Below are 22246 nucleotides of genomic sequence, written 5' to 3' on the forward strand. Positions count from 1 at the left end.
AGTTATGCTTTTATTTTTCTGTATCCATTTTCCCTGAAATAATTTAATTATACCTCTCGGTATAATGCTCGAGCATCAAAAGTTTTACATCTTATTTTTATAAATTCAACAAAAGTAAAGTAATTCTACAAATTGAAAAACGAAACGTTGTATGACATTGACGTTATTATTCAGGCTGTCAGTGCGTTGACAGTTCGACCATTCAAAACGTCAATTCCCATTACACACTTTCGGCGAGTTATTTGATTTGGAAATGATTTCACCATAATTTCTTGGAAAAGTGTGAATAAAAAAATTATAGAATATATTCTTAAGGTACGTGCACTTTCATATAACTGAAAATCTGTTTAAAAAGTGGAAATTTTATGTAATAAAGTCGTAACTAAGTGTTGTTTACATTATAGGTCACAAAAGGTTACGCATAGTAGTCATGCTGGAGGTGCTTATAAGCGGGTGTCGCGAGGATTGGCGGCTCAGTTCGATCCAATCGCCAATGTCGGAGGACACTAACGGAACGCCAGTCGACGAGTTCGATTGCAGCGACATGGACGCCTGCTATGAAACATTTGACAAAGATGGGTATGTTTTGAACACAATTTTCCTAATTATTTACAGGAAAACCAGCGACAATTCACCTCCTGGATATTCTAATAAGACTTATGTATGTAACTGGAGTTCTAAGCAAGCTGGTTTTATTCATAAAAACAAGTTTAAACTTGACTTTGTTTTTGGTTTCCCCTAAGATGACCCACTGACCAAATGTTTTGATTATGTCCTCTAAAGAGGTTTAAGTATAAAGGTATTTATGAATGAAAGTGAAAATCTTATTCATTCTCATATATTAGAAGATAGTTAATGTTTCCAATAAGATTCAATTTATAGTGAAAACTAAACCACTTTGCTAGAAATATTATTCAATGAAAAATCAAATTCTTATAGTCTGTACAAAGTGTTACAAGATTTAAATATTTTTGTAATTCAAATTCCCAGTTTAAAGTTCTGCATTTCACCTTTGTATGGTAATGAAATACCTCATAATATTTATTTACACTATGGCACATATTTCTATTATTATTATTTTTAGCTAAGGTTTTACTAAATGCCGTTGTCACACTAAGATGAATAAAATTACACATGTATTGGACAATGTAATAATATAAAAGCTTATAAAAAAAGAAAATAATTATTTAAAAGCTTATTAAGCTTGGATCAAGGGCCTGATACAGAAGGCAGTTCTCCTGCAAACGGCACATATTGTGAGGAGGTTTCTGTATCTGGAGCCCCAACCTAGGTTAGGTAGCTTGGACCACGCTCCCGCTACTCCTGGTTAACTCCTATTTTTATATTTTTAAATATTATTTTATTTTGTATTTAAAAATGTAAATTTAGAGGATTTTAAATAAATATATAAAGCTTAAACTGCATAGAACTAAGAAAAATATCAAAGAAATATAAAATATATAAGAAGTATAAATGTTTAAATATGAACAGCCTGCCGAAATATGAATAAACTTACTGTGAATAGATCTTGCTTTCAGTCCAGGTAGCTTTAAAAATAGTTATTAGAAACATGTCTTCATTTCTAAAAAGTCGTATAAAGTCAAAGTTTTAAATGAATGTCAACAAATACATTTGGAATATTCTGCTGATCTAGTGCCAAAAGGTCAATCTAAAGTCTCTTTTCAATAGTACCTAAAATAAATATTTTTTGTATTTTGTTTATCAAAATAACTATGTCTTACTTTGTCTTTATTGATTAATTTACATTGTATAACAAATTGCAAAAAACATCAAATTATTTAAAAGATCTATCTATGTACTTACAATGCCAAATCATTTTTGAAATGTAACACAGTTCAATTCATTTAACTTTTTTAATTACATATGGGGATATGTAATTTAAAAAGTTAAATGAATTTGAGAAATAGTTAATTCACAAAAGCTATTTTATTCATTACTTTTCTTTCAGTGTCAGTCCACTGAGACAATTTCTAGAATAGGATCACATATAAATTTCTAAGTAGATTAATTTCAATACAAAAAAAAGATAATAATATGGTTTACTTGGATATGGATTCAATTTTAGAATGAAGATTCTAAAATCAGGATGAGTTTCGCACTTTCAACCAATCTTCTAATTAACTAAGTTGCAGATCAATCTCCAATTTAGTTCAATAAAGATAATGTAACACATACAAAGAGCCTTCTGAGTGGTGCTTTTGTTTTCATAAAATATTCATCAGTAACTCGGCAGTGACATATAACTTGCGCTTTATCGATATTTTCGGTTAGCGCGCGGCGTGCGTCTATCTATTCGTTATCGAGTCTTGTTTAATAAATTGATAATTTCCACTCGAGTCGAATTTGTTTGATCTTGTGCAAACATGCTGTTGTTTAAACTAGGTTTTCTACTGAAGAGCTTTTCAGTTTATTGGTCGAATGGTTGCAAGGGCGACCGCTGAACAAGTTTCGGTTTTCGAAAATGGAAACTACGGATTCTGTATATCTTTATGGCGACCTGTGTGGTTCTTTATTACAGCAAAGTTACCTAAAGGACAAAAGTGCCCGGTACATGTTTAATCAAATCATTTCTTATTGAAATGTCAAAAAATAAGGAATTAAATAATAGTCTATCAGTCTGTTTGTTACATTTCATATATGCACCTCTGCCTATCCATTAGGGGAATAAAAGGCGTTATGTTTTTTCAAATAATTCTTGTCCTCGATCCTTTTTAGACTCCTAAGAGTCTAAGCTTCTAGGGGTTTAGATTAGATATTTATTGTCGAGTATATTAAATAACGCTAGGCAAGTTATGTACCGACCCGGTTTTCCCCAGGCCCCATAATTAGATACTTTTTTCCCGTTAAGACGCAGACTATTAGAAATTCCTTCTTACTCATACAAAACATCTACCTACTTGTTACAACTTGATAGTTTTATGTTTAGACTTGCTTATCATAACGACTTCCTGTTTTCCCTTAAAAATGGAGAACTAATGACGAAAAGTAGCTACTAAATATAGGTTCGTTAACGGCCGAAATTAAGACTTTACCAAACAACAATCTCTTGAAGGCTAATTTACATCGATTTCTAGGTGTTAGGACATTAAAAAGCAATACCAATTCTAAAATGAAGTCTTGGTTGCTTTATCGGAAACCTGCGTACTAAATATTCTGTTTTTGGATGTGTTTAGTCAATCTGCTAAGAGAAAAACGAAACAAAAAATCAAAGATTAAGATAACTGCCTTTAATGAACTGAGTTAGGTATACTAGGTAACTAGATATTTAGGTACCTACTTATTGCTGTGTGTCATATTGTGTTACTAGTAACTCGTATTTGGCAGTTTTATGTTTAGACTTGCTTATCATAACGACTTCCTGTTTTCCCTGAAAAAGTAAAAAACTAATGACAAAATGTAGCTACTAATTATAAGTTTGTTAACGGCCGAAATTAGGTCTTTAACAGCCTTCAAAAATCTGTGGAAGGTCATTTTGGCCCGGTAACACCGGGACAATACTGCAAATCTATATCCAAACTTGAGAGCGCTATGATTGGACGGCTCAAATAAATCAACCGATCAGAGCGCCGAACGCGCTCTAGGTTCGATTACTTTAAACGTACAGCAAATTCGTACTAAGGCTATAGGTCCGATGTAAGTTGGTGACAAAACTCCAATTAGCTACTAACAAAGAAACTATAGAACTTCTAATTCGACATCGGAATCCACCATGGGCTATTTTTACCGACTCGACAAAAATCTTTAAAATTCTATTATTCTGTATTAGCTACACCCACGGTTTCATCCACTACTCGGCTCCTATTTATCGTAGCATGATATTTTATAGCCTATACCTTCCCCAATAAATGGACAATCCAACACAAAAATAATTAACCAATTCAAACCAATAATTCTAAAGATTAGCTCAAACAAACAAACAACATTTTCAACTTTATAAAATATGCTCTTTATTCCTTAGGGACGGAAAGCTAAGCCTGGACGAGTTCCGTGTGATCTGCAAGGCCCTGTTCCGCAACGACAAGGGCCACATCTACCCGCTGTCCGAGGAGAGGGCGCGCCACATCTTCCAGGTGTTCGATAAGAACGGAGATGGGTTCATTGATAAGGAGGAGTTTACCTTCTGCTGGAACCATTGGATTAAAGTTGTAAGTGTTTGTTTATGTTTACTTTGTGATTAAAGAATTCATTCAAGTTAGTCCTATTGTAAGATAATTTAAAATTGAAGAGATACACCTCTTTGTCTAGTGGTCACTCGCGCAATCTTGAGCAAGTTAATTTTTATGGTAAAACTAGTAAACGAATAGATGGATCACCTAATGGTGAGCAATCGCCGCCGCCGCTGGACACTGTAATACCAGAGGCGTGTTTAGGAATTTAAGGATTACTTATATGTAATACGGGGATTGGGCTTCTTAATCCAAAAATTGGGCCTGAAGTTGAAGTTAATTTGTTTATTAGTTACAACTGCTAGATATCGAATCTCCAATGATTTAAGAATGGGAAAAGTCAAAGTCAAGGCATTTATTTCAATTAATCACTTTTGGAACGTCAAATTGAATTGTCCGTCAGTCTTGTCTGACAGTGAAGCTAAGTGCTCGATTTTCGCACATCTGATCATCCGATTATTATCCAGCTCCTATTGTTGATAGATCGTGCGACCAGTGAGCGCGTTCCTGATAGTGGACGTGCAGAACGACTTCATCTCCGGCACCCTCAACATCAGCAAGTGCAACGCGCAGCAGGATGGCAGTGAGGTCAGTTCCTTACCTTACCTTTGTAGATACATCATTGATTTGCTATATTGAACTTTAGTTTTAAGGTTGTAACGTTTATTTTTGTACGGCAATGTTAGGAGGTTGAAAACATCGTTGTGTATTGTATACAGCGTGATTGAAAAGTCAAATTCTTTCTAAATTCTAGACTTGGACTGTGGAATATAAAGTTCATTTCTGTAAAGCCGTATGGTTCCTGAAGTGGTCTCTCAGGGTCTAACGTGTTATGTGTTAAAAACATTCAATATTAAGATAACAACAACAACATTAACGATAAGCTTGTACCAATTCAGTCTAGAGAACAAAGTCCAATCCATTTTTTTCCTGAATAAAAACACCATGCAGGTGCACTATGTCAACTATGTGGTTCAAAATTAAGTCTTAATCCTGAGTAAGAAGAACTATTTTAAATTACAGGAAGAATGCAAGACCTAAAAACTAGAATTATTCAAATTAACTCGTCATAGCAAGTCATATCGTAAAAATACATCATCACATATTTGTATACAATATCCCTTATCGTGTTTAGATAAAAATGAATGCTATTCTTATGGCTTTAAGATTGTATTTACAAATGTAGTAGGTATAATTGATAGGTTATCTTCAATAGCCGAATAATTATTGGGTCTTATAGTTGAAATAATCAGATTTTAGTGTTCTGATTAGTGAGTTAGCATATTTGTTTCCTATTGACAGATATGTAAACAAATTGTAGGTTAAGTTTTGTTTTATTCCACGTTCTTAATATTAACAGCCTGAAGGTCAAAAGTCCTCTGCTGGACAATTTTATCTAAGTTTGACTAGCAAACCCGGTGATCTCCGCTTAAGCCACCAATGGAACGGATTTTCCCTAGTCTGGCCTTCTTTTCTCTTGAGTTTTTTCCAAAATTTTCTTTAGATAAACTTTAGCGAAGCCCGAGACCTTTCCAACGAATGCAAAACCGTGGAAATCGGTTTGTGCGTTCTGGAGTTATAGCGGCAGGAAGGAAAACCCGTCTCATTTTTATACATAGGTATTATAGATGTAAGACAAGTTTCGGTCGTCTTAACCCTCCAGGCCCCCACGACATTATGCACAGTAATGCATTTTGCAAACCGTGCCAATTATAAAACAGAATAAACACACAAAAACCATAGTTCACTTCTGCATTTACCAGTATTTTCCTTGATTTTTCCACCGGTACCTTTTGCTAATACGTGAACGTGACGGTATCATTTCCCGATAAGCCGGCAGTATGGTAATGCTGTCAATATGGCGGCCTAGCACGAACGCCATCTACGAACATCTAGCTACCGCGGAAATAACGTAGCGTGAGGCCTTAATATCGAAGATAAATAAAGCGAAAACATTCGGTGCATTGATGAATTCATGATGTGTGTATGTGGTGGAAGAATTCCTGGGGGGTTTTGTTGTGTAGAAAATGTGGAAACTTGTCCATGTTTAGGTAGCGTAGCTGTGAATGCTCGTTGTTTGTCTCCATGTGAAGATTTAGTTTGTTTCTCCAACAATGAAAAATATTGGTTTTTTTACGTTTTAAAACTGTTTGGCGTTAACTGTAAGAAATATTGGGTATTTAATTATTATTTTTTTTGTAAACCTGCTTCATTTAAAAAAGAAAACGTTCTTCCATACACTAGGATTTTCTCCAGTATCGTAAATGCGTTTACAAACATACTCAGACCAGAAATCAACAATTTTTGTTATAAATCACAGAAAGAGTTGCTCCGTGCGGGATCGAATCCGTTAAACGTTGCGCAGCATCCGGTTACCTTACCACTGAGGCTCCAACCGTGCATTTTTAAACTAACTTTAAGTTGTTAAAATTACAACCTTCTTGTAAAGAATGACCTTGATCTAACTAATTTGTACTTCTAAGCAAAATTTTGGTTAAATAATTAGCATATATGTCGCTACCAAATCGGTTCCCGAACAAAGTTTTCAAACCATGATGTTATCAGATGACAGGCGAACGCTTCTGCCGATGCTACCGATATAACCAAGTCGTAATGCTTGCAAGATACGACCGGCATTAGTATAAATTATCATGATTATACTGAAATACTATTATTATACAGTTTCCTGATACGATGCTCATGTTTACGTGGAATACCGCGTTTGTATGTTTGTATACACGCTTTTTAAGTGTATTATATTGACGTAAGACCTTTTGTATACGTGCCTTGTGTGTTGATTTTGTCAGTTTATCCGACAACAAAAATAAGATTGTGTTTTGTTTTTTGTCGTTTAAGTTGTTTGTTCATCTAGGAAACAAAGGGGAAGGTCGTATGTGATGTAGGGCACAAAGAGTTAACTAATATCTTACCACCGTACGCAGTAATTTAATGGTTACTTAACCCAGTCCTTAGCAATTGTTTTCGGAACAAAATCGTTACTAAGAAATAGTTTAAGTAATCATTAAAATGTTTCTAAGTGCGTCATTAAATGTCTCTTAATAGCCCCTAAGGAATAGTTTAATTAATCTAAAATTAAATGTCCCTGAACACTATAGGGTGTTGATATAACTGGTATGGCAGTTGTTACGGTATGGCAGACAAAAGACTTTGTACATCCCAAGGATGAAATCCTCAATCCACAACCATAGCAATCCTAACCCAAAGAAAGAATAGAATTCGTAACCTCATTAATCGCCTAGCCAAATACCCAATTACGGCGACCCCACCAACAACTAAACACTTCTATTTACATCCTTCCCCAATCTGTCACCATGGCAATGGGATCCCTATTGGCAGTCTTCATCATTGATTAGCAGGCATCCTCGAGGGCCGATGGAGCATGTCGTGACGTCAGCAGTGGAACACACACACACACACACACACACACACGCACGTATCGCTAATCAATGCTCTCTGTTGGGTCGATAATGTATCCGTGGAGAGATGCCGTTCTAAATTATACCCTGTTCTTTTATACGCATAAGTTTTAAAATGGATTGCTGGAAGTAGGCTGTGGTTACTGTTTGTGACGTAATGGTTTAGCGTATTTTTTATGAAAGTTTAATGTGTAAAAGGTTATTTTTTTTCAAGGTAGAATTCTGGGTAATCTTATTACTCTTAAGACCTGATGATTGAAAATATGTAGCACTTCGAGTTTTCTTACCGGGAAAATCGGTGTGGCAACTACTTATTCCAAGCAGATGGAAAACAATTACGTCACTTTCTGAGTATTTTTAAAAGATAGGCAAAGATAATATAGCCTTTTTTTAATTCATGTAATATACCTAAAGCTTTCTCCCAAGTCTGAAAAATACTATGATGAAATCAGCATCAAAATCGGTTCAGTCAAACATGAGATTATCGCGCACAATACAAACATACATATGTACATACAGGTCAAACTGAGAACCTCCTTTTTTGATATCGATTAAAAACGAGACGTATTGAACTCCATTTAATAATATCAGTCCGACTTCAAGGAAAACGAGTTGCTATGTTTCTTTACATGGAATATTTCTATACACTCCAATGTAACTTGATCTAATGCATGTGTACAAATGCAATTGATGAGTAATTGGTTTTTTATGTAAGAGGATATTCTTTATTCCTATGACTTTACAGTAAATTATTATTACACACGTGTACCTATTTTAAACTTACCGCCGTATTCAGTCATTTAATGGTTACTTAACCCAATCCTTAGTAATTGTTTTCGGAACAAAATCGTTACTAAGGAATAGTTTAAGTCATCCTTAAATGTCTCTGAGTACGGTAGTTACACACAAAAGTCAAAGCATCTTTGTTCTAATTGGACAAGCCATAACTTCCCAAATCCGCTGTAACTTGTGTAAACCAGGATCTACTGTATATACATCCATGGAAACTCCGAAACACTGAAGTCCGGCGCGTCTCAGGGACACGAATGACTGTCTTAGATCCATTAATAAATCAGTAGAAATAATAAGAGTAGATGAAAAATACATCAGGCGTGGAAATTTTGGAAATTGAATTGAATTGAATTTTGCTGAAATGAAAAATTGTAAAGCAAGCAAAACTCAAGTTCTTTTAACGTGAACGAAACCGCGTGTAGCTGCTAGTAAACAAATATTTATTAATATAAATAGACATTTAACTGCTATAAAGTATTCATAAACGTTATTTAATATTTCCTGCGAGCATGCAAAGCTGTTCAAGTTAGTTTTTTCCGATATTTATGTCAGTAAGTTGTATTTAAGTTTTGATATCGACTTGTGAAGTTACTACAAATGAAATGTACAAGGTTTAGTGACCGGAATAACTTACTCTGTAGTAATATACTTAATTGTTCTATAGTACTTAGTATTTGGAGTGTTGACCTCTTAGAGTCTTTGCCTTGCATGTGTTGAGTTTATTATTATAGTAAATGTAGTTTAGTTTAGTTACTTGCCAATCAAACAGTCTCGGATTTGATTCCTATATTCCGTATAGTAGCACCTTTTTTTGAGGGGCGTAAATCAACCCATGTCTTCTCCCGCCTAGGGTGAGACGAGAAGGAGTATTAGACTCTTACTAATTAAAGACACCTCATTCCTTTAGCTCTTCAAGTCGAAACCTCGCCATTCCGTTAAGTCTTTGCGACTCCGTAGCGGGCATCAGCCCTACTTGGTTCAATCTGTGGTAGTCTGATGGCTACTACCTAAGAGCACTTTTTGATAATCGTAGTTTCAATAGTTCAAACTATTGAAACTGCGATCTTCAACCTGCCTGCCAAGAGTAGTATGACAAACCCTCATAACTAAGTAGAGAAGACCCATAGTCCAGTGGATGACAAAATTCTTGATGTAGTCGACTTGCTCTCTATTAGTCTAGAATAGTGGTATATTGTGACCTAGCTGAAAGTAAAATACAATGCTTATGTGCATCTATGCTTCTGAGCGTTCGAAGAATTGGCTTAAACTTCATGATTAGTATATGTATGTACCTACGTATGTATGTTATACAAAATCATTCACCCATAGAATCACTGAAACGCCACATTAACTAAAGCACAAATGTGACAATACAATGCAAGGACACAACATTATAGTCAGCAACTCATGCGCATCACTCATCATCAAACCATTGGAGATGGACAGACGAGTCAAATTATATGTGGATAAACATAATAAACATTTTGACTTACATATTTTGGTAATATAAGCTGGTAAAGTAGTTACCATCAATAGGAGCCGAGCAGTGCGGGTGAAACCGCACGGGAGTAGCTAGTGTTATATAAATTAACACATCTAGACACACGGCAGTGTGTCCGCCAAGTTCGAGCAAAAAAACCGACACACCGGCCGTGGGTTATATTACACGAACCATTTCGGGCGAAGTTCGACCCACCTATAACTCAAAATCTATTTTATCTACGCATATAATCAAAATAACTTTTTGCTAAGCAAAACCAGAAAAACCTTACCACTGCGGTGTTTTTTCCAGTTTTTGCTGGAGATACGCGGTAACCTTTGACTCGAAAACTTAAACGTTTATAATCGGCGCTCTATCTCTAATTCTGTACGCTGATGGTATCGTCATGAGATCGCGTGAATGTTACAATTTAACACTTTTATAACTCCAATCGGCACAAAAGTGTTATATAGCCGTTACTGAGGGTTGCATGTCGTGAGCTAACTCGTGCCTGCAATGAATTGGTAGCGAACATCGTCAGTTCTGCACGAAAATTGATGATGCGTAATTTTTATCGATTACTTTTTGTGCTATTAGGTAAATTATAGGTCTCTGCCTACCGCTTAATTGAGAGATCAGCATAGCTTTATATGTCATCATCATGTCATCAGCCTATGTGGCCACTGCTGACCAAACCTCTTCTGGCATGGAGAAGGTTTGGCATTAATCACCACGCTTGCTCTATGCTAGTTGTTATGTATGTGTTATTACAAAATCATTTTACAAAATAAAATGTTATGTTGCTTTGAACACAAAATTAGAATTTGTTAAGGAGACTGTATTTTTGTATCACATTAGATGACAGAATTACAAAACATATAAAGCACTTCGGGGAGACTAAGCTCAGCTGCTTATGCAGTTAGACAGATTAGGCAGCTTACAACGTAGGTACGGCAAATTTTGTTTACTTTAGTTATTTTACAGCATAAGTCTTACGGCATTTTGCTTGGGGGTGAGCTGCGGATGTAGAATCATTTTTATTTTGCAAAAGCGAGTTATTCGATACAATATATAACTTGCCCCGTCGCGAATCTTTGAGAGAACTATTTAAAACTATAAACATTCTTACAGTGCCTTCTCAATTCATTTAGAAAATATTATGTACGTGAGAAAAAATCAACAATTGTTTGATCAAAAAGCAACAGCGTCAGACACAATTTTAATACGAGAGGTAAAAATAAGTTAGCTATACCGCAATTCCGATTGTCCAAAGTGCAGAAATCCTTCATGGGATTTTGTGTTTTGTCTACAATAAACTACCAACCACCATACTGAATCTGAACGAGAAAAAATTTCATCTTGTATAAAGCGTGAACTGTGTAAAAGGCATATTATAATCTGTCAGATTATATTGAAGATAAAAATGTGTGGCAGCATGTTGGTCCGGCTCCACTGGACACTCGCTCACACTAGACAATGTTAATACGATCACTAGTTACTGTTAAATTAAAGTACTAATTTAGATCCAATGTAGTCTAGGGATCCTGTGGCATCAACAGTTATTTATTTATTATTTATTTGAAAAATTAAATTAACAGATTATTTTTTATTTGTATAGAAGCATTATTTCAAAATTGTAACCTTACATATGTGGGCACTATGTTTGAAACAACCCCTTTTTTAATTTATATTCTTTACAAATTGGTTTTATTGTCCCATAGTTTTGACGTCGTATTGTCGTTACATTGTTCCTACATATTTATACAATAGGTAAATGATCAAATAATGTATCAGAGATATTGTAAAAAACATTTTTGAAAAGAGTAACGATGGAGTTTCTTGCTCATTCTTCTCCATTCGAAGCAACACTTTGGAACCTCGCCTAGCTTCACTGACAGACAGACTGACGGACAATTCAATTTGACGTTTCAAAAGTGCCTAATTTGAGGATTAATTGAAATAAATGCTTTGACTTTGACTTTGACTTTGATTTAAAATGTGTACATTATTAGGTTTTGCGACGCAAATACTTAAACACTTGATTATTATCTGCACATAATGATTTGTTACTTGAGATAGTGAAGAACTATACGACAGTAGTCAGTTAGATATGCTCTACATGTACATATTATAAGCATTAGTGTTTAAAGTTAAGTGTGATTTGTTTGTCAAAATGAGCTGTCGACAATTTTTTTGTAAGAATAGAGATAGGTTTTCCGTGTTTTTCTAAATGCATTATTTTGACCTTAGTACTACATCTAGAGTTTTGACAAAAATAAATAACGACCACCGACGATAAGGCACAATAGAAAACAAATAGTGTCTAGCGCGATTGGTTATTGAAATTGGTAAGTTAATCTAACAAGACAATATTTCGGGATCTATCTTAGGTTTTGACTTTGAATTGAAACGATCGGTCTCAATACAAAGGTTTTGAAGCCGTCTTAGTAAAACTGCGTTGTGCGCATCTTGGTGCGCAGCGACGCCGGCAAGCCGCCGTGATAACACTTGGTTAGTGCGCAGCTTTGGTGCGCAGCCGGCGAGTCCAGCGCCTCCAGCCGGCGGCAGGCGGCAGCGATGTCTTGTATAGACACCGTGGGTATCAACTAATATACCTAATTACCTATACTATTCAAGTACTAATCGTTGCACTTATATACTCAGGTGGGAACATACTCGAATGAACTAAAAGTGATTGTTTACATTATACACGTCATGCATGACGAGGCGACAAAAATATTGCTTCATGACAATTCTAGCACATCTTCTGTAAATCAGACTTATTTTTAGTTATTTTCCAGCTTATAAATAAGACATTTTACGCAAAACAAATATGATATCACTATTAGCAATGTGAAACGAAATACGTAGGTAGAACACATAGTTTTTGACATTTTGGAAAAGGTTTTTTTCTTGCTTCCTGAAAGGTATCTCGGTACCCTTGCTACGAGTTTTCTTTACGTTTCAATTAATCGAAACGAGAGTGCACTCGGCGCACTGATTGGTCGGTTCGAATATACCAACTCATATAAACGGTACAGCAAATCTCAATAAATTGCCTTATTGTGATAATTAATGGTCTCATGATAACGGAACGGAAGTCGGTTAAAAATATTTGGTGGTAAAGAAGCTTATTTACCACCCGTTCCTAAATTGGAACTATTCAAGTAACTTCACAATCAGAAACCAATTAAAAACATCTCAAACGTTCCTTAACTTAACACTCAAACAGACAAGTTTCTAAGCACAGCAAATTGCCTGTCACAATCGAGAAACGACCCAAAAATAATGTTGTAAAGGTTAATTTTGAAACGCTTATACTTCACACCTATCGCGAACGATCGCAATTACACTATCAAACGGTTTGAGACGTACCTGGTACGGGGTACCGCTCTGCCGCATTCAAAGGGTTACACTTCCAAATTTGAATTTTGTAAAATTGCTTTTACCAATTGTGTGTTCATGAGTGACGTAGGCGTAGCCATGTTGGTTTTTTCGAAGGTTCGAGTAATTGATCGGGGTTCTTTTTTATAAATGTTTGTAAATGTTGTTAGTCCTTTTGAGTTTGAATCTTGCTTGTGGTAGTCATTAATTTTCTTTAGAAATCCTATTAATTTGTATTGTATTTTTCTTGACAGGTTTTACCTAGGATTAAGTTGGGTAATTGAATTAATCTTAGGCATATAATTATATGCTTTTAATTGATTGATTTCACCTTTGTTTCTTCCTCTGTATCTAAAAAAAGGAATATTAAACTATTTTGTCTTAGAAAACTTGAGTTTCAGCAAAATTTGTTGTTAGGTATATACCTTTGGAAATTTCTTATTATGAAATTCTACGAAACATAAACCTTCAAACTACAAAATTTTTACAATAAATTAAAAATAACTTACCCTAACCGACAGACGGAACCAACCTTAAAAAAAAAACAACCTTACCATCCGTGAGACCTTGCTAAACCCATCATAGGCACATTGCCAAATAATGCCAGCCTTAAAAAATACTACGTACCAAGAAAGTTGGTAAAAATCAATTTAGGTATCGCTGGTTTCCGTGGTACCAGGTCATGATGGCGAGGAACTGCATAGCTCCAAGGTCACTGCAGAAGGAAGCCGAAGGTAATTCGTTGGTGCAATGGAAGCACGTGCACCGTTCTGTGCAGTACCGCCATTGATTAATTGGGAAACTTCGGACGGCCGCACATCAACGTAAACTGAAGCTGTCAAGTTTGGTTGATGCATTTTCTACTCTATTTTTGAAGTTGTAAGGTTGAATTTCTTGAGAAGTTGATAAGTTTTGATGATGCGGTTTCGTGGGTTGCCCTGACCTGATTTTAGGAATCTAGATTATTGGAACATGATGAATAGTGAGTGGAGATAGTCCTAGCTATAGAAGTTGGCTCTATGATACAATTAAATAAATTGTATGACTTGTCTTTGAAATTGGTTTTGGAGATTTTAGTTGGTAATTGTTTAGATAATATTTGTTGTTTATAGTGATTTTGTTTTAAGTGCATTTACGTGTCGTGAGTGCATTTACAAACATACAAGTTCACATGACACCCAGACCCGAAGCAAGTTTGTGGATCACACAAAGAGTTGCTCTGTCTGGGGATCGAATTCGCTACCCGTTACCCAGCAGCCAGTTGCCCAGCCACCGCGTCAATTGTGCAGTTAAATTAGCACTTTTTCTTGGAACATGAAACCTACCCCCAATAAATTGATAGCTTCATGGCTTACAAAATTGTACTACATACAATTTGGGGAATTTTCCTCCATTAATTCATTTTCCTATTCATACAAGATGCTAAAAATAAAATACCTTGAAACTTGTAGTAGGACATTAGTAACAAATTAGATGGAAGACTGCCGACATGTGAACAAACATAATAAGTATATTACTTAGATTAAGTAATTCGTTTATGTAGGGATATTTTAATAGCTTTTACACATAATAGTCTAATATTTCGAGAACTATGTTTATAGATAGATACAAAATGCTCCCAATAGTATTGTCTATACACACCAGTACACTCCCATAGGCACACTCATACTCCTCAGATGTTGCAGAATTACTTTCTATGACTATTCTGACTCTTCTTTGCGTACCTATATGTACTTAATTGGTTAAACTCATGTTTACTTAATGAAAATTGTTTGTATGGATGTTTGTCCGTCGATCACGCTGAAACTACCGAACGGATTTTGATATTCATATTATGACAGGGTATGAATTGACTTAGATGATGGGATACTTTTTATCCCACGGGAAGGCGGGCAGAAGCTAGTCTCTTGATCAATTGCGACTTCTGAACTGACAACTTTTGGTCTCCAATCTAGCCTAGTTTAGGTAATACAAACGTAACTAGACTCTTTACAACGAGTTCTTTTTTTTTGAGGGGGAAAGTATGACTTCTCCCGCCGTAGGTGAGGCGGGAGGAAGTGTCAGACTCTTATTGAGTGAAAACCACCCCTTTCTTATTCCTGGTTTGAGCCGGAGCCCCGGTAACCTTTTACGTTATCTGCAGCTCCGAATTTACTATGATGGTGTGTTATGTGGGATGTTATGTTGGTAGAGACACACCCTTTCAGAAAATAGCAGGCATAATGAGTAGGTACATTAAAAACATTTCTTTCAACTAGACTATTTAATTTTCTGCTGTCTGTGACTTTGCCTACCCTTTCACGAAAATCAAATTAAAAGATTGCCCCGTTAATAGAAATAGCACAAACACAAAATTAACAGGAAATCATTTCCGAAACTAATTTTCGAAGTAATTATTTAAACAAAATTATTTATAAATGCTAACAAAAGGTTTCCGGAACCAGCCCAAATGTTTGCACAAAAGATGATTAAATTTGTTAATTTACATTGAACGTGGTTATTGGCGACGGTGGTGGAGTTATTGTCAACGGTGGTCGTGCCACAATGCGCCATCAATTGCCATGCTTGACTGATGGTTTCATTGCGCATTGTGGTAAGTAATAGCACTGACTATTGGGGTCACATTGGTACTCGTGGTACTTTACAAATGAATGGTTAAAGGTTACCCCTTGTGATTAATTTTGTGATTCGCGTTTTTGTGGCAATATTTTTGGAGGGGCACGCTAACTGTTCAGTGTATGATTTAATGGGTTCATCGGTCTGATGTATTTGTGTTTGTCGATTTTCTATCGTTTTGTGTGAGTTCTGCTTTTGTGTTTATAGTAGGATCAAATCTAGGTTGGGTTCCACTTTTTTTTGAAGAATCGGTCAATGAAATGGCAACCTTTTTTGAAATTCGGAAACGATTAATTCAGATGTAATCTTTTGAACTTTAATATGTTAAGTATATAAAAAACCGATTTAGCTTTCATTCTAATTCAGAAGTAATAACTTTTTTTACATTTTAACAACATGGTACTACTTCACAAATGTCCACAATGTTGTCTCTCTTTACTCCAACTTTTCGCCAAAACTTTAATATATAAGTTCCATAATAAGAAGCCATTCTATTACTTATAATTGCGCTTTACATTGCGAACTTTGCTTCCTTCCACATTGTTCCCTTCTATGTACCTAAATACCTAAAGCAACCTTTATACTTTGACGTCAAAACATCTTCATACAAGTTCCTATTTATATCGGTTTCAATGCCAATAGTTACAGCCTGTATTACTGCCTGTGTTTCAGCCTAGATTGCCATACATTAAGGTCCTCCTATCCTATCGGCAGACAGGCCACAATTTACATAACATTATTGAATGAACATAACCATATCATTACAAGAGAAATTGATTTCGTTGTTAAATAAATTGCCCCACAATGTTACAGGCTAGATGAAATTATGGTAAGTTCCATAACCTAGAGGTATATAAGGAGGTATATAAGCTTTATATGCCTCGCTATGTAGAAGGTTAACCTAACCATGGTTCCAATTTGCTCGGTTAACTAGACATGGGCGTATTTCGTAACCAGTTTAATATTGTTTTACGAAATTATGTAACTTACGTTGTACGATATAATAGAGTTTAAATAATTTTAGAACATCATATCGTTGTGGTTTAGACTTTAGGCCAGGCCTTTGCGAGAGGTTAAGGTTAGGCCAAATTGTTATTTGGCGATGTTTATTATCCGTTAAACTTCTACTATTATCGATGCGACTTCAAACTATTTCTAAATATAGCTGCGTTATGGAGAATGAAATTTTAGAAGTTCGTTCTCTGGATAAAACTAGTTTTACACTGCCAGAAGCTTCGTCTGCGTTCCCGTGAAATAAAAAGTCGTATCCTATCACTCAAGTCAGCTAATACCCTGTCTGTATACCGAATTTCATCAAAATCCGTTCAGTAGTTTCAGCGTATTTATAATATTAGTGTGATATGAATCACCAACCCATGTATGAGAAGAGGTATTTACTCATGAGCAGACTGTTTTCTCAAGTGATCCTGTCCCAATCCTAATCTTTATGCCAAACACCATCAAATACTTACTTGGCGTCCTATTGTTCCAGGTGATAGAACCGATCAACAGGCTGCTGGACACGGTGCCGTTCGACGCGCTGTTCTACTCCCTGGACTGGCACCCGCCGGACCACGTCTCCTTCATCGACAACGTCCACATGAGGGAACTGCACCCTTCCAACCCGGTGAGTCATCAGTTACACCTGCTTGATTAATTATTAAGAGCCGGTTGTGTACTAAAACTGCCACCAGCAAGCGAACAATGGGCTGCAGCATCGTCTTTTTTATGGAATAAACCGGTAAACGAGTGGACGGATCCCTGGTGATAAGCAATCACCACCGCCCATGAATACTTGAAACACCAAAGATTTTAAAAGTTGGTCGACCTTTTGGGGATTAGGAATCCAAGGATTGTTGGGGAATCGGGGATTGGGAAGGGGGGTAATTGGGCCACCGGTAACCTCAATCACACAGCGCAAGCGTTGTTTCACGTCGTTTTTTATGAGGCCGTGGTATAACTCCAATCGAGCCGGCTTATTCGTGCCGAAGCACGGAGCTCCCACACTTTTTCGATGATATTAATGCAATACCCAAGTAAACTGCCAAACTTAGGGATTATATCGATTATGCTTGCCTTCCCAAAGGAGAAAAAGTCCTTATTCGGTATGACGTTTTTGGCTAAAGATGTTAGTAATGGCTAATTGAGAGCATCGTAATTATGTACTATTTGTATAACAGTATTCTTTCAGTAAATAGGTCTCTAGGTAATCATCTTGCAAACCCTACCACTAAGCCAGGTCACACATATGTGAATAAAAGTCGGTGTGTATGTAATAGACCTCAGTTATTAAAATAGATATCCTCTTTCCTGAACAATCAATAAATGTTGGCAAATTGGGCCCTCGTCTAAATCTCCATAAAAATGTCAATAAAATTTAATGGCACAAACTTTTTGAGGACAACTGCTCGAACTTGACCTCGATTACTGCAAGGGCTGTCTCCCAATATTTCGAAAATTGTTACCAAACAGATATTTTTTATATAGTGAAAGAATGAAAGCCAACTTAGTGTCAAGGATATTTTAATTTTACTGCTTATTTAAACAAGCGCGACAGCTAGAGCATAAGATTCAATCTCCTGGTTAGACAAGTCGATATTTCAACTTGAAAAACAAAGTACATACGTATAGATACTGAAATTATGCTTAATGCTATTTTACCCATTGGATATTATAAATGCACCACTGTCTCTTCCTTTGAGTGTTAACAAGCAACATATAAGCCTTAAAAATTACTCAGAAATACAATAAAAAAGAAGAACATTGACTTTATTGGCACAAGCGAAGTTATAGCCAAAAGAAAGTCTTATAAATTACCTCATATTCTCATATTGTGTCAGCCCTATTTCCCTGCGTCGCTACTTGACAAGAAGCGCTCCCCGTGCGTGCTTACAGTGGCAGCGCGGGCCGCTTCCAGTGTTTTGTTACTTCATCACGTCAAAGCAATCGATATCCGGCAGACACACGATATAGCTTTGTAATTGATTCTTGGTTTCATAATGTTTTGTGAAGAGTTAGAAGAATTAGGTGGGTTTATGGTCTTTTTTACCAACCATCTCTATACTTAAAGTGGCTTAGCCTGACATAGCACCTAAACTAACATCTTACTTCTATCGTTAGGTTATACTAATAGATTGGTGTAAACTAAAATGTAGATTAAATGTCAGTTATCATCGTCGGTCATCAGTCAGTCTTCATGTCATCTTAGCTTAGGGGTCTCTTAAAATGTAGGAGAGATTGGTAAAAACAGACTGTCAATCATCTCGGGCATCTAGGAATTTTATGAAGATGTTAATCTAGTGGATCTACAATAACAGATTGAAGCTGAATTGCTTTTTATTTATTTAAACTCAATACAAAATCATGGTACAAAGGCGGACGCAATGCCACAGTCATTCTTTCTTGTCAACCTATAGATGGTGCAGAGACAATACTTTATCTTTCTTTTCCTTTGATAAGTATAGGTATATAAAATCCTCGTCATTCCTTCGTCTTATGATTAAGCTCTTGTCTGTCGGTATATGAGACACAATAAAAAACACATCGTATCTCGCGTAGATCTGCGTTCCCGACTATAAGGCATTTTACAGGTCATGGAAAAAGTTTCAATGTCAATTTCATCTTTACATCCACAAATCTCCAGGTGCCAGCCGACAAGGCGCAGGCGTACGACACGGTGGTGTTCGCGGGCCCGCCGCCCATGAAGCAGAGGCTGTGGCCGCGCCACTGCGTGCAGGACACCTGGGGCGCTGAGCTGCACAAGGACCTCAAGGTAACCATAGTGGACACCAGATAATGTTGCTGAAGAACGGTGGTGGTATTTGGAGATTTGGTGCAAAATGCAAAAATTGATAGATTATGGTAGAGGGGGTCTGTAGACGATTTGGGATAACCAATTTGGTGATAAGCTATAAAAAGATGAATTGAAAGGACATGCATATGACAGGATGTTTGGTAGACTCGTAGCTTTAAATCTTTAATTACCTAGTCTCCCAAAATGGAGACAGCCATGAGAAAATTACATGCACAATAAGTATTGTTCCACCTTTTGTACTTATCGCTCTATAAAAAAACCCATCAGTTACTATTTATTGAATTTGACACGTGGAGGAATAAAGGGGAGGCCTTTGTTCAGCAGTGGACGTCTCTCGGCTGATGATGATGATGATGATGAGTGGCGCTGGTGATTTGCCATCACCACAAAAACCTTATAATCACACCGTCTAACTTCATCCCCCCCTCCCATTTTGGCACAGGTAATGGACGGTGCAGTGAAGATCTACAAGGGCACCAACCCCGACGTGGACTCGTACTCCGTGTTCTGGGACAACAAGAAGCTGACGGACACCAGCCTGGGCAACCAGCTGCGGCTGCGGGGAGCCACTGATATATACATCTGTGGACTGGCGTACGATGTGTGCGTTGGTAAGTTAGTGGGGACCTTATTGTTGCTGTGTGAAAGGTGGAATTTGAATGGCAGGTCTTTGAAGTTAGTCTTCTTTGTCGTCACAGTTTGTAGTAAAGTGAAGTAGGAAAGATTTTGCCTTTCTTCGTGCGCTTCAGCTTTTTTGCTCATTTGTGTGACGAGCCATTGACATTGATTCCTTGTAATAGAACTTTAAGTTGGTGTTTGAGAACTTTAGGTTAGTGACACTAAGCTCGACTTTCGGGTTAATTCGCCACAATTTGACGACTATGAACAGCAACCGATCTTTACCTCTCACTACATGGCAACTGTCAGAGTGGGCCTCTTTGATTGTGACGACTATAGTTCGAAATCACATCTCCCACTTTACGTATCATGAAATGTGTGTTTATTATTTATTGTTATTGCCGTCAGGAGCGACAATAGCAGATGCCCTGGCCATCGGGTACCGCTCCATCCTGATAGAGGACGCCAGCCGCGGCGTGGACCTGGCCGACATCGAGAAGACCAAGGCTACCATCGTCAACAACAATGGAGTCATCGTCAACTCCGATGAGGTGGGCACTATTTTGTACATTTTCTTGGTTTAATTTCTAGTGAGTTAATAACGGTTTCATGTGGGAGCCACGTGTCCCCACGTCGTCGGCTCGACCGAAGTGAGGATACCAGATGCATGGCCGATACCATATCAGTCGATAGATTAATTGCTTAAGTCTTTGACTGCCAATAGAAAACTGTTGAAGGAAACTCCTCCTACGGCGTTCAATGTGTTAATAACGATTTGAGTGAAGTCAAAGTCAGCTATTTTTAATCGACCTAAAAAAGGAGGTCCTCAGTTTGACCTATACGTATTTATGTTTGTGCGCGATTATCTCGAGTTTCACTGAACCGGTTTTAATGCGGTTTTTAGCATAGTATTCTTTAGACTTAGAAGCCCACTTCTAGTAATATCGCTAAAAAGGGTTAAAAATGGAGCTGGAGAAAATCGAAGGCGGTTCCCTTATAAAAAAAATAAATATTAGGTAGTCCAAATTATTTCGAACTAGTCAAACAACAGTAAAAATTTATTTAAGGTAAACCAAATTATAACCTTTTTACTTCTCTAGGTCCTAGCAATGGTGGAAGGCCGTGACAGGCGACCGGAGCTAGGCTACAAACTTGCCATGGAGCTTAAGAACGCAATGGAAGACAAGTGAGACAACCATCCCGGCTAACTAGCTACTTATTTATTTATTGCCTAATATACGCCTCTACATTGTCCTAATTCTTAAGCTAAACGTACTTAAGCACTGTATGAGTAAGCTATAGTCGTCTCTTTCTTTCACCTACAATTTATTATTGCGTAACAGTGATAGATATAGTTCTTGATTGCATTATTTATTTTAGTGTGAAAACGGTTGTTTTTTGACTAATTTCCTATAGCCTTAGGTATACCAGTGGGATAATACTACGGTATTAAGTGAAATATGTTCTATGTAGCAAGAAATAAAGGTCAATATTGTTTGAAACAAGACACATACATATCTTTGCTATACAATAGTGATAGAAAGACGTAAGTTATTTTATTAAAATAGAAAACTAATTATTTATTCCAATGTTACCAGCGTTTGGTTTGTTTTTGTACTGGCAACATTGACACACAAAAATAATAATGTACAGGCTGTGCCAGAAATTATAACATCAATCCTTCAAAGTGTAATTTTATTGTATTCGTTTGGATCTTCTATCGTCACTTCTGTGACATGTAACAAGTGACAGATGACGTCATAAATCAACGGATGACGTCATAAGTTTACATGTGATTAAACATGGATAGAAAATCCCAACGATCAGTAAGGCAGAAAGTCCGCCAGGCGAGCTGGCCTGGTTGGAGGGTCCTTCTTTTCTTGGGGAACTTTATTCTATGTTCCCTAAACTACCACCA

At 36.7% G+C, this 22246-nt stretch overlaps 1 protein-coding gene across 1 annotated transcript; it reads left to right on the plus strand.

Moving 5' to 3' along the window:
* Positions 1-181: 181 nt before the first annotated feature.
* LOC118278164 (uncharacterized) lies at positions 182-22099 on the plus strand. The gene is made up of 9 exons (XM_050700148.1): positions 182-315; positions 405-579; positions 3980-4166; positions 4671-4775; positions 17389-17523; positions 19540-19668; positions 20153-20321; positions 20737-20879; positions 21429-22099. The coding sequence occupies exons 2-9, from the start codon at positions 431-433 to the stop codon at positions 21516-21518; spliced, it is 1107 nt and encodes a 368-aa protein (XP_050556105.1). The 5' UTR covers positions 182-315; positions 405-430; the 3' UTR covers positions 21519-22099.
* Positions 22100-22246: the final 147 nt, after the last annotated feature.

This window comes from Spodoptera frugiperda, chromosome 18, assembly GCF_023101765.2.
Source record: "Spodoptera frugiperda isolate SF20-4 chromosome 18, AGI-APGP_CSIRO_Sfru_2.0, whole genome shotgun sequence".
Classification (NCBI taxonomy): Eukaryota; Metazoa; Arthropoda; class Insecta; order Lepidoptera; family Noctuidae; genus Spodoptera; species Spodoptera frugiperda.